The sequence below is a fragment of the Echiichthys vipera genome (genome assembly GCF_963691815.1).
Source record: "Echiichthys vipera genome assembly, chromosome: 18".
NCBI classification, from domain to species: domain Eukaryota; kingdom Metazoa; phylum Chordata; class Actinopteri; order Perciformes; family Trachinidae; genus Echiichthys; species Echiichthys vipera.
In genome coordinates, this window is record NC_139843.1 from 5,053,598 (window position 1) to 5,067,338 (window position 13,741).

The 13,741-nt window shown below is 42.4% G+C and overlaps 2 protein-coding genes across 2 annotated transcripts; one reads left to right on the plus strand and one right to left on the minus strand.

The window, feature by feature from the left end:
• Positions 1-2,422: 2,422 nt before the first annotated feature.
• Positions 2,423-4,963, minus strand: g6pc1a.1 (glucose-6-phosphatase catalytic subunit 1a, tandem duplicate 1; the record flags this gene model as incomplete). The annotated part of the gene is made up of 5 exons (XM_083933126.1): positions 2,423-2,931; positions 3,548-3,663; positions 3,772-3,877; positions 4,552-4,661; positions 4,746-4,963. 5 exons carry the CDS (start codon positions 4,961-4,963, stop codon positions 2,423-2,425), a joined length of 1,059 nt encoding a protein of 352 aa, XP_083789252.1.
• A 1,330-nt stretch (positions 4,964-6,293) lies between these two features.
• Positions 6,294-9,895, plus strand: g6pc1a.2 (glucose-6-phosphatase catalytic subunit 1a, tandem duplicate 2; the record flags this gene model as incomplete). Its single annotated transcript, XM_083933246.1, has 5 exons — positions 6,294-6,523; positions 6,613-6,722; positions 7,787-7,907; positions 9,189-9,304; positions 9,393-9,895. 5 exons carry the CDS (start codon positions 6,294-6,296, stop codon positions 9,893-9,895), a joined length of 1,080 nt encoding a protein of 359 aa, XP_083789372.1.
• Positions 9,896-13,741: the final 3,846 nt, after the last annotated feature.

Sequence of the window (13,741 nt, forward strand, 5' to 3'; positions counted from 1 at the left end):
CCACAGAGGAACACGTTAATGCAGGGTGAGCTCTTTGTCTCAAACCAGCTGAATCGTCACTGAAACTATCCTGGAAAGTCCTGGAAAATGATCTTTAAAAATGAGTGGAAACCCTGTTAAAGAATACAGTAAAACGTCGTTTATTAGAGGAGGTTTCATCCTGGCCTGCAGATGTCACTGTGGCGTTCAGCAGACTTCAAACACTCAGCTAAACATTTTCTATAGGTTGATTTTTCTCAATTATTATTTCAGAAAAAGAGACGCCAGAGTAGCAACATAAATTACAAATAATAGTGGACAAATGAATCCTCCTGATGACAATTTATAACCCTTGAAATTAAACAATTGTCGGGAGCAATGTCGAACACATCTACAGTCTAAACACACCTACACAGTCCAGAGAAGAGGTCTGATCAGGCAGATTAACTGAAAACACGCATGTTTAGAGGCGATATAATGACGGCGCTGAAGCACGGAGGTCTGGTTTTGTTAAATGCACGTCGCCTCCACTCCTCTGCTCGCATCTCAGGTCGGAGGGATTGAGACGTGAGCTGAGGAAGTGAGGAAAGGAAACGAGGATGTACAAAAACAAGAACAGTCTACTGTGTTGTTTACAGCTTGAGATTAACCACATTTTAATTTTAAAAATGAAATAGAAAGATGTCAAAATACCTACAAAGATTACATTTTGAAATAAGAAATAAAGCATTGTTGTTATATTTTAAAATTCCTATCAGGTCATAATCGATAAGTTGATACTTTAGTGACTTTAGCTGCCGTAGAATTCATGATGTAATTAGAAGAGGTGTGTCTCTGCAATCCTCCTGATCTCTACTGTCCATCCTTTCTGAGGTGTCGCCCGAACAATGTGCTGCTTTCAGAGCTTTTTAAAGGACACACACACACACGTGTTGTCTGCAACGCGTTCTGCCCCTTGACCCGACGTGCCTCTTTTGAAAGCTCGTGGTGAACGGCTGTGTCACTATGTGGCACTGCATGCCGAGTGAAGGGAGCGTGCTCTGGTTAATGTTTAATGGTTGTTCCTGCCAGAGAATTAATCAGTCTGAGACATTCAGAGAAAACCGATAGAGGAGCACATCACCAGTAAAACAGGCACACGTCTTTATATAAAGTGTTTTTTATTCCATTGCTAAAGCATCATTGAGCTTAAAAAATCAACTCTTGTTTGCTGAGCTGCTAACTACATTTGTATAAAAATCTTTTTTTTTTCTTCACATGCTGACATTAAAGGAGGCTGCAATGCGTGCACAGAGAAACGATGCTAAAGAGACAAATAAACAACAATTTAATAATACCACTTCCATGTCTTTGTGTTAAGTATTGAGCCTGTTAGCTTAGCTTAGCATAAAGACTGGAAACAGGGAAACATCTAGCAAGACTCTATACAAATTTAACAAAATCCATCTATCAGCATCTCTAAAATTCACAGCGTATCATGTTTTATTTTATTTGTTTAATCTCTACACAAATCAAAGCATGAAATAGACAATTTACGGTTTTACCATAAGGTTACCGAGCAACCAGCGAAATACCAAAAAAAGCACAAACCTCCTGTAAAACTACAAATCTATGTTTTTGTACTTCTGCTTTTGTACAAATAAAAGTAATGAGATAGAATATGGACTTTTGGCAGTAGATGATAGACACTACCACCAAACCATGTTAATCTAGCCTACTACGCAATCGTCAACACTTAAGCTAGCAGCTAGCTAACGTTAGCTATGAAGGTCTAAGTTTCAGGTTGAAATACGGGGTTAAGGTTACAACTTGTTCAAATTCAAATTATAGTCTGTTTTGATGCCTGAACAGTCCTTGTTGTTGTTTGGTTTGTATCTACAATTTTGGGCTCCCTGCTAAGCTAAGCTAACCAGCTGCGGGCTGTAGCTTCATATTTAGCGTACAGACATTACAGCCGTATTTCCCCGGCACAATATCTTCTTAATATGAGACTGTTCAAATGGTTTCTCAGCAATGTTTTTACCCCCATGGTGTAATGTTAAATGTGTAGTTCCCTGGGTTATTATTCAAATTTGCAAGACTGTTTTCTTGACTTTGGACAATGATATATCTCCACAGTGGCTGAACAGATTTTAACCATTCAAACTGCATTTGAGGCAGCAATGATAGCCTTCACCAAACTCTGACACTGTTAGTTTATATCAAGAGACATTTGTAGATCTTTTAAAACACTAGGAAGACAGATGTAAAGTGTGTCTTATGTGTGATATTAAGGTGGATACTGAGCTGGGGAACATAGGGATGACCAAACTGTTGAACTACAGTGCATATTCCTTATTGTTCAGGTCAGTATAATAACTTTAAATGTCCTTGTGTATTTAAACTTGTAAAGAAAACAATCTGAAACTTAATGGCTGACTTTAAACAACAAGTTGGACTTGAATCACAAGTTCTTGTCCTCGCTCTTTCCCTTGTAAATCCAGCAGAGCGCCCAGGGAACCAGAGCGGTTGGGATTAAAAGTGCCACCGCGCTTTTACCGAAAGACAGAATATAAAAAGTCACAATATTGTCCGAGGAAAATGTCCATCCATCCAACAACTGAAGCAGAAGTAAGGAGACGATAATACATCCCATCTTGAAACTGGTTCCTGTTTTCTTCTTCTTGGTCTCGGTGTAGAGCGGCGAGTGCAGGCCCAGGCCCAGGCCGAACAGGGTGCCCATGTTGCGCAGGAGGCTGGCGAAGGGCGTGCTGTCCAGGTGGACCCACTCGGGCTTCACGCACCACTTCTGGGCTTTCTCCAGGGTCCACAGCAGGTCAACGCCCACAGCTTTGAGCAGCACGTAGAAGCCGACCGCAAAGGAGGTCAAGAAGAGGGTCGTGTAGAAGTATTTCTTCATGCTGGCGCTGTAGATCCATTTCTCCTTCGAGACGACCTCAGCCACAAGTACGCCTGACACAGAAACAGACGAGAGAGTTCATTAATCAGAGGAAAAGAAGAGTTTTTAGGTGACTAGTTGTTTTATTGCATATGCCTCTCACTGATATCCTACCTGAACACGTCCTCAGTAATATGTGGAGCCAAATATGACATAAATGTATGAATTAGAGTTGTTTTCGTGCCGATGTCAGTATCAGAAATGCCTCAGAGGCTGTTTTCCCAAAGGTCATCTGGCTCATAATGAAATTTTTTGACATGCTGGTATCGGATCGGTGCAAGTTCAGGACGATTAAACAATTAATCGATTAGTTGTCAACTATTAAATTAATCAGAAACTATTTTGATCATCAATTAATCGCTCTGACTCGTCTTTGCAGGAGAAAAAAGTAAAAATTCCAGCTCCTAAAATGAGTAATTTCTAGTTTAATCCTCCTCTAAGACATTTCCAGGACATCGTGGGCTTTGGGAAACACCGATCAACATTGTAGACCAAACAACTAATCGATTAATCGAGAAAATAATGAACGGATTAATCGACAATGAAAAGCTTTAGTTGTAGCCCTAATGGAAAGAAAAAATGGTACCAAACATCTCTAGAATGAATCCTTGATTATGTGAGCAGACTAACCTGTAACGACTCCAGCGACCACCTGGTGTGGGAAGTGTGCCGCCATGTAGACCCTGGACATGCAGACCACCACCTCCACCAGGCCCATAAGCATCCACAGGCCTGCCTGCAAGAATCTGACGGAGAGTGAACACTGAACATGACGTGCACGCAGGTTTAGACAATAATCGAACTAAGTTCAGAAAACACGACAGTTCAGGGGACGATTGTAGAGACGGACTCACTTGTAAAGTAAAGGGGGGCAGCGCTTCTCAGTTGCTATAGCGAGTAACGCCGTCACCATCACATACCAGACCCCGGCTGCACCCATAGCATGACCTGAAGGGCTTCCTGCAAGAGACTTAGAGTTTGAATCTCAGGCTTCGTCAAGCACAGCTTCATTTTCAGTGTTGTTATCCAATAAATAAAAACAATATAGTGCAAAAATGCTGTTTATGTATAGTTTATTCATATGGTTTGTATGTAAAATATGAATTAGTGACTGGTAACTAAAAACTTGAGCAGCCAAACTCATTTAAATGTACTTATTGTTAGTATATGCGTACAGACTAGAAAACTGGAGCCAATGCAACATGGACAAAAAGGAAGACATTGTGCAATCCAATCTCTAATTTCTTTACACAAATTAAGAGATAAAAACACTATAAAGGGCCAAAGGTGGTGGAGTTTATAACCTAGTTATCACATTTGACATCATATTCATTCACAGACAGCCATTAGCTCCTGCTGTACACTATAAATATAATCTGACAGGCATTCATTTAAAGGGATAGTTCAGATTAATTTGAAGTGTGGTTGTTGGCTGCCTGCGACTCCAAACTGGGGGCGTGGCGACCTCCATCTGCTGTAGGTCACACACTGACTATGGAGGAGTACCTCATACAACCACACTTCAGAAAAATTCAAACTATCCCTTAAACTATTTACCAGAGTAAAGACGAGTCCACTGAATCAATACATTCCTCAGGAATCATCATGTGATCCACTGCAGGTCTGAACCGTACCTGGTCCAGTCTCACACGTGATGGGAAACTGCTGCAGAGACGGGGCCGGTCCTGCTCCATAAAACTTGGTCTCGTGGACCCACCAGTACGGTCTCTCCCCGAACAGAACCCTGCCATGGAAACCACCAAGAAACTCAAAAAATGCATCTTTCTTACTCTCTTCCGATCGACATTCTGATGAACTGAGTTGTTACCATTTCAGGACCAAGTTGAGCCAGTCTCCAAGGACCGCCACCCAGATGAGCCTGAGCCCCGTGTCCCTCCGCAGGTGGAACCAGATGGGGAAGAAGCAGAAGAACGTGGTGTGCAGGTCGGCCACTGTGGACGCCAGGCTGAACAAGCCCTCGTACCTGCTGTATGTGGTCTGCAGGTGGGCCGCCAGCTCGACCCCCCAGCTGTGGAGAAGATCCATGATATCACGACCTCCTGCCTAGCATGAGGAACTGAATCTGGGTCTTTTTGTCCGTCCGAGCTCTTTCAGGCCAGGCAGTCCTCTCTGTTCTGCGTCTGTGTGATCCCCATCGGACTTTACTCAAGGCTAGCGCATTTGTTTGCCTTTGGGACGGGGCAGACGGGTTCCTTAACCTTTACACCCCTTGAGGCCCCTCTGACGGGACCACATTTCTACATTTCTAGGAAAACCTTTTTTTTTTTAATCTCTGATCAGTGATAATGAAAAAGCTTCTGTTCTGAGCTTGTTATATCATTTGATCAATGTGAGGCCGGAGAACCAGAGGGGCGTTGGACATTTTGTGCAATATATATATAAAAACCCATATCGCAAATTGTCATGAACAACATAAAAAAACACAAAATAAATATTACAAGTCCAAAAAGAAGTGTTCTCTCATCTGGTTCTACCCCGTCTACATAACTTAAATTAAATTCACCAAATATAATTGTGATTTCATTGTTTGTTGACAGTAAAATATCACGATTAGCTATAAATTTACCTTTTTTTCCCCCCTGTCTTTGTATTACACAAGGTCCAGGGATACAAGCAAACATAAAGGAACACAATAATGTATATATAATAATGTATAATAGATGATAATAATAGAACAATAGTAAACACTACAACAAAAAGAGCATCAAATAAAGAAAAAATTAATATTCATAATCGAACGATGCTTCCCATTGTAACCTTGTAACTGGAAGTAATTTGCATTTATTAGTGATAGTTATCATACAGAGAATATCATGTGCAGGGACGTCCCTAACAGACGACCTACAACCTTCCAATCTCCTGTTTTATCACCGACTATCTCCTCCGCTTCAGTCCAATCATTTAATCATTGATCCCCTTATGTAACCTACACATGGACCACTCCACCAAATCATCAAGAAACACAATTACATAACTGACTAATTATCACTCTGTGGCAATAGACGAGAATATGAATTTAAGGAAAAAAACCTTATTCTGACTTTTGTTTGTTTGTGATCGACGTTATTGGGAGACGCAGCCACTGGACTTCCTCTCTGTGCTGCGTACAGTAGTCCCAAAGATACCACATTGACGTTTTTTTCCCGCTATCTTTTCAACTTGTTTGTGTGACAAACCTCCCCTGAAACTCTCCTGACTCCTGGTGTTTTATTACACATGTGCAAGGTCCAAAGATCAGCACGAGCACGCGTTTGAGTGGTGGGTCCCTCAGGTATAAAACCAAGCTGTGGTCATGACAGCAACAGTCTCGCAGCGCCTACACTGAGGTTTCTCTCTCCTCTTTTTTTTTCTGAAGATGAACGCTATAATGGACGCCATGCAGGGTTTTGGTGTGAGCACCACCCGCTACCTGCAGACCAACTATCAGGACGCCCAGGGTTTGTTCCTCTGGGTCTCCTGGGCGGCTGATTTGAGGAACACCTTCTTCATCTTCTTCCCGCTTTGGTTTCAGCTGCGTTCTTCAGTGGGCATCAAGCTCATCTGGGTGGCCGTGATCGGAGACTGGCTTAACCTGGTGTTCAAGTGGTGAGTCGAGTATTAAATAGTGTTTTACCTTCTTCAAATACTCCTTTCTCAGACCGTGACGGGGTGCATGTTTCTGTCGTCTTCTTCAGGATTCTGTTCGGGGAGAGGCCTTACTGGTGGGTCCACGAGACGGCTCACTATGCAAACGCAGTTCGTCCTCACATTGAGCAGTACCCCATGACCTGTGAGACCGGCCCAGGTGAGAAATGACACTATATACTAGTACATGCATGGCTGGATGTTCCTGCACGGGGGGCAAAAAATAGAGCTGCTTGGCCTCCTGTGAACCGCCCGCTCCTCACGCGCTCCTGGAATATCACAGGTTTACTGTGTGTTCATTTGATAAACACATTTATTTATATATCAGATGCATATTTTTGACACAGGGACTCAAGGAGAAGCAGGCAGGAGTACTGAGAGTGCACTGTTGTGGATGGGGGAAGCAGCTAAAAGTATTTTAAACACCTAAAAAAAGTCAGCTTAAAAACAAGTCAATATTGGTTTTAGTGTACGCCGTATTTGGAATATTTCCACCACTTGACTTGCCCTCAGACAGCCCTGTTTAAGTTTACGTGGGGGAACTGAAGCCTGTATCTATGCTCTCTTCAAAGTCACCAGACTCCACTGATGAAAACTGTCATTTAACCTCACAGTAAACAGGAGTTGCTGGTTTGACTGCCGCCTTGATCGGTTAGTTTGTTTGTTAGTTTTGTTAGTTCCTGAAATTTTAAAACACAAAATTCACAGAGTAACACGGATAAACTAACTGATCGAGCAGCAACTCCTGTGTCCTGTGTAAATGGAGTCTGGTGGCTTTGAAGAGAGCATTCAATTCAGTTCAAACAAGTAAAAAACCGTGCATTCAAAAGTGTACTAAATGCATCACTATTATCAGCAAAAATGTACTTAAAATGTCTAAAGTAAAAGTACTTGGTCCCTCTGACTGATAAATGATCATATGTTGCATTCAGTTGTTATATAATGTAATATAAGTAGCATTTACGCTTAGTTGAGTTCCGCTACATAAATCTATAGTCTTTTTCTCTTTAATCTTTGTTTTTTGTGAAATATTAATAATAATAAACATTAGTTTGACCTCTTTGAGCCATCTGAGAGGTTTAGAGGGGGAAACAATAATAGTAATAACATTCAAATTAGATCAAATGTTTGTTTCTCATCTTTTTTAACCAAGAGAAGGTGATGAATGAACAATGCAGTCATTGTTTTTGTGTGTGTGTGTGTGTGTGTGTGTGTGTGGTCCAGGCAGCCCCTCTGGCCACGCTATGGGAGCTGCAGGCGTCTACTACACCCTGGTGACCTCCATTCTCACCATCATGACCAGCAAGAAGAAATATGGAAGCAAGAAATCCTCCGACAAGGACTGGTGAGTCATGAGAACTCGTCAACGCCGGCGTTGTTTACCGCTTGTCTTCCACTCAGAGCTTATCACAGTGGACACGCTATCTGTCCTGAGCTGTGGTTGATCATTGACTCCGGACAACTATTGGTTTGAAAGAGGAGATTATACAAGAGTTGTTTTGACGTCCAGGCAGCTGAAGCTCTCATGACTGTGTTGATTGTTATATTGCTTTAAAAGGTTGACAAACAGTTGGACTTAAAGGTAGAATATGTGACATTTCTGCATTAAAACAGCTGAGTTGTGGATTATTGTCCTGAGTGTTTCCAAAAATGTTCAAACCAAAGAAATCTGGAATTGAATTAATTCATAAATGGACGTTTTATCCAGTTTTAAGACACGTTTTTCATGATACGCTTCTTAGATCTTGGTGGTTTTTGACTCTATATTTCAACCAGATGAAGGATTTAAGCTGAGCAAACGTTAGCATCCCCTTTTCCAAAGAGCATCGGAGAAACTTGGAGATTTTTAACATGAAGCTGCTTTGTTCCCTGGTCTCCCCGGTTTTAGAGAGAGGGTGAGAAGTTCAGCCATCCGTGAAAGGAGCCAGTTGAGGTGGTTCAGGATCATCTAGTAAGGATGCCCCCTGGGCGCCTCCCTACGGAGGTGTTCCAGGCACGTCCAGCTGGGAGGAGGCCTCGGGGAAGACCCAGGACCAGGTGGAGAGATTAGATCTCCACACTGGCCTGGGAACGCCTCAGGATCCCCCAGTTAGAGCTGGTTAATGTGGCCCGGGAAAGGGAAGTTTGGGGTCCCCTGCTAATGCTGCTGCCCCTGCGACCGACCCCGGATAAGAGGCTGAAGATGAGATGTGATAATCACCAGTCCATATGGTTCGGTGAAAAGGAGACCTCTGCGGATAATTCAGCTTTCGATAAATAGCGAAAAAAAAAGTTATCAGAGAAACAAGTTGAGCAAACGGCAGCTCGTCTGTGTCCCCTGAAAAAAGGCAGATTTTTAATGCGATAACACAGAACTTTATTCAGTATTTTTTTTTATTCATTTAAAAAATATATGTATATCAGGGAACACTGGACACAGCGTTTGGCCAATGGGTCAAATTAGTTTCAAACCCCAGTGCACTTCCTCATAGCCTGGGAAACACCTCCTGAACCATGAAGGCCGCTCAACCTTCTTTTGTTATTGTTTTGACTGAGAGTCCCCATGTGAGAGAAAATGACATATTGTGCATTTAAATATGCCCTTCAAAATAAAAGAATCAAAATGCTCTGCTTTTTTTCTGGACAGGTATCTGAAGGCTGTTCTGTGGACACTGTTTTGGGGAGTCCAGGTGTGTGTCTGTCTCTCCAGGGTCTTCATCGCCGCCCACTTCCCCCACCAAGTCATTGCTGGTGTTATCTCAGGTCAGTAATGAGAACAACCGCGGAGCCCGTGCTCTTATGTTCCCTATATAACGCATGATATTGACCTGGATGCTTTGCTGGATTCTAGGTATGATCGTGGCCGAAGCCTTTAACAGAACTCAGTGGATCTACAGCGCCAGCATGAAGAAATACTTCTACACGACCGTCTTCTTGACCTCCTTCGCCGTCGGCTTCTACGTGCTGCTCAAAGCCGTGGGCGTTGACCTGCTGTGGACCCTGGAGAAAGCCCAGAAGTGGTGCGTGAAGCCCGAGTGGGTCCACCTGGACAGCACGCCCTTCGCCAGCCTCCTGCGCAACATGGGCACCCTGTTTGGCCTGGGCCTGGGCCTGCACTCGCCGCTCTACACCGAGACCAAGAAGAGCAGCAGCAGGTTGGTCAAAGCCGGGTGCGTCGTCAGCTCTCTGTTCCTGCTGCATCTGTTCGACTCCTTCAAGCCTCCCACGCACACCGCAGCCCTTTTCTACCTGCTGTCCTTCTGCAAGAGCGCCACTGTGCCTCTGGTCACCGTCAGCATCATCCCGTACTGCGTGAACGGAGCTCTGAGCCTGCAGAACAAGAAGGGAGTGTGAGGAATGAGCGCAGATTATACAGACTAATGAAACGGTGCTTATTGCATTCATATGTCCAACCGATCTCCCGGAGAAGCCGATGAGATCAACGGGGAATTGTCACTGATGTGATTCGGACACTGAACTCTGTGTGACACTAAGTGAAAGCACTATCCCGGACTCCCTGTGGCACTTACAAAGACCAATTCTGAATTTAGCACAAGTATAATAATTACAATTGTTTCAGACACGATGAACACACGAGCTGCAGCTGCTGTGTTGAACCTCATTTACAACTCTCAGAATGTTATTTCAGTTGTATTAGTAATGTATTTTAAATGTTATAAAAAAAAGTATTTTTGAAACTGTTTTGAATATTTTTAATAAAAAATGTCTTGAAAATGTATTTAATGCCTCGCTTCATATTTTACTGTTATTTGGTTTGCCTAAAAATGTCAGTTCAGTTGGGGGTCATGTTCGCCGGTCGCATGAGCCTATGCCTTAACTGATTTAATTCAGCATTGTGTTAGGTTTCGATGTGAAACGCGGTGCCCAAGGTCAGGGTTAGGGTCAGGGTTAGGGTTAACATAAGCCTATATGCTGTGGAATTCGGCACTGATGGTGGAAAAAATAACAGACTGGGGAACATCGGACCTTTTTTGGGCAGGGCGGGAACCCCGGTCACATACAAAGCGGGGAACGTCCTTTAGGTATGCTCCCTTCAGTTGCACCTGGCTAACCAAGCTAGCTTGCTAGCGTTAGCTGGCAATTTTTTAAGGGGAGGTTTGCTGATTTTCAAACGGCTCTGTGTCGCTGCAGATGAGCGGCACCAGCACCCGGAGCTCCCTGCTCAGAGGCCACTAGATGATTTGTGTCAGCTGGTTGAAAATCTGCAAAGTTTCCCTCTTTAGCATTTAGCATTTAGCATTTAGCATTTAGCATTTAGCGTTTAGCGTTTGGCGTTAGCGCTCATCCCCTGAGTCACAATATGGTCACTTCTGGCTCAAAACAGAACATAATTGTGACCAAATACCAAACTTAAGGCATATTTTACTGTGTCGTGCAATCACATGCATCAATCTTTTACATAAAGAGGAACTATACTCATGTTTTAATAAGAAGCTGTATAATCAGCAAGGTTATCATGATCTGAAGTATACAATAAATAAAACATTTGATGCTAGAAGATCATTTGCACCTTTCTGACCTGAAATACAATCTGACAGAATTTGTATCCCCTTGTGCCTTAAGTTGGGAAAGAAGATGATCTAATGTACACAAAATAAAATGTTCAATGGAGAGCCAGTTAGGACGGTCGTGATATGAAGCGTACCACATAAATGCTCAGACATGAAGCACATTTCAGCTGCAAGGTGATTCAAAGTGCTTTATATACAACATTAAAAAACACTAAAACAGTTGTGAAACAGAACAAGTTATAGTTTGTATAAAATACAAGAATAGAAGTTACAGTGCAGTGTAAGAAAATTTATTTCGTTTTAGTAAAAAGCAGCATCAAACAAAAGTCTTCAGCTTTGATTTCAAATATTTTTATATTGATTTATGAGTATTTTTACGTTTTTACCTCATCCTACTTTCCAAACGCTTGAGAACTGTTTGAGTTTGTGCATAATTTACTGTCATTTCATTTCATTGTAATTTTGTTTTGTGTGTTTTTAGTATTTGTGTTTGTTTTTACATTTCTTTACATGTTGGAAAATTCATTTTTGAACTAATAGTTGCAGCAAACCTGCAGTTTTCTGGGAGTTTCTTCCAGATAATGCAGTGCGTTATTATCATGATACCTACTTCAGTGAACACCAACATCATTTAATGTTATTAAAGTACAACATTTATTCCCTAAATGTGTCATTTAACAGAAAAACAAACCCCGTCCGTGTCCCGTTAAGTCCCGTTGCATAAGCTCATAAAGATAAAACCATGATTTTTGGCAAAGCCAGAGTGAGATATGAATGATTAACTCTGCAGCAGGAGCCCTGGCCTTTAGCCTGACATGCTGCGATGACATAGATCCACACGTCACACAGCTGTAAGAGAGATGGTGCAACCTGAACATTCAATATTTGTCTGTTTGTGTTTTGCATAAAACACTGGTCACATCCCCCTGATGACCACCGAGGCATGGAAAAGTGAGTCGCTGCTGCTGTTTCTCAATGCAAAAGACTCGATTCTGCAGAATTTAAAGAGAATAATATTATTTTAAACAATAATTATTGTCTAAAAGTACCAACATCAGTCAAAGTTTAAGTCTAAGCAGACACCGCCGGGGCCAGACTTTCAAATAATATATTTAGGCCTCATCACATAACTTTCAAACTTATTTATTGTAATGTTATTATTCTATATTAGTGTGAACAGACTCTTAGAAATATGGGAAAGCCACTGATGTTAAATAAGAGCATGTGAAGAAGACAAAGGAAATGTTAAATGAGAGAAGGTGAAAAAAGAATGGAAAGTGATAAAGTCCTCTGACTGCTGCTGAAGAGTATTTGATCGATCGTACTCCTAATGTCTTCTTTATGCACAAATTTCCACTTCAGCAGCACTTTCATACATCAGACCGTCACCGTTTCATAACTATGTTTATTCTGAAGGCTCCTCACAGAGCGGTTTGTTCACATATCATTCATAGCCTGATTTATAGGACATTTTATTCCTAAAAACACAATAAAAATATATTATTTTCTGTTTTATGGAGAGATAAAAAGAGATCCATTAAAAACCCCCTCCATAAAAACCTTTAACTCTTATGTGTCAACAAAAAAATAACTAAATTTGACCCTTCCTGTTCTCAAATATTCACATTTCAGCTCTGGAAACGTATGCAAAAACGTGCATTTTTCATAAGATGATGCCTCATTTGCATATGTAAACATTCAATTTCAAAAAACCTGTAATACAAAAAACATCTCTCTTAATGTAAGCAACCAACTGGGGAAGATCCATCATGATATCCATTAGTTAAATATTTTGAGGCGGCAGTAGTAGTAGTTCGAGTCCCTGTGTGGACCATGAATGGAGCGTTGACTGGTGGCTGGAGAGGTGCCAGTTCATCTTCTGGACACTGCCGAGGTGCTGTTGAGCAAGGCACCGAACCCCCAACTGCTCAGGGCGCCGTTCAATATGCAGCCCCCTCGCTGTGTGTGTGTGTATTTCGGGCCTGTGTGTGTAACCTGAACAATAACAGAGTGAAAAAATTGAATTCCCCCCTGCGGGATAATAATAAAGTACCGTCATTTCCGCACTAAAAGGCGCACCGTAGCTGCACGGTGGTGTAGTGGTTAGCACTGACGCCTCACTGCGAGAAGGTTCAAGTTCGCATCCCAGCTGGGGCCTTTCTGTGTGGAGTTTGCATGTTCTCCCCGTGTCTGCGTGGGTTTCCTCCGGGTTCTCCGGTTTCCTCCCACAGTCCAAAGACGTGCAGGTGTTCGGTTCATTGATGACTCTAAAATTGCCCGTAGGTGTGAATGGTTGTCTGTCTCTGTTCGTCTCTATGTGTCCTGCGATAGACTGGCGTCCTGTCCAGGGTGGAGCCACCCGATGTCAGCTGGGATAGGCTCCAGCCCCCCCGCGACCCTGACTCCGGGATAAGCGGTTGAAGATGAATGAATGAATGAATGAAAGGCGCACCGCATTATAAGGCGCATCTTCAATGAATGGCTTATTTTGAAACTTTTTTCATATATAAGGCGCACTGTCGGCTTTTGAGAAGTTTGAAGGTTTTTAGGTGCGCCTTATAGTGCAGGAAATACGGTAATAAGTCTTCTTCTTCTTCCATTCAGCTGCAGTGTCTCCAGTCCGCTGTAATACCATTTATGAACGGAGAGTGGCGCTGTTTCATCATCA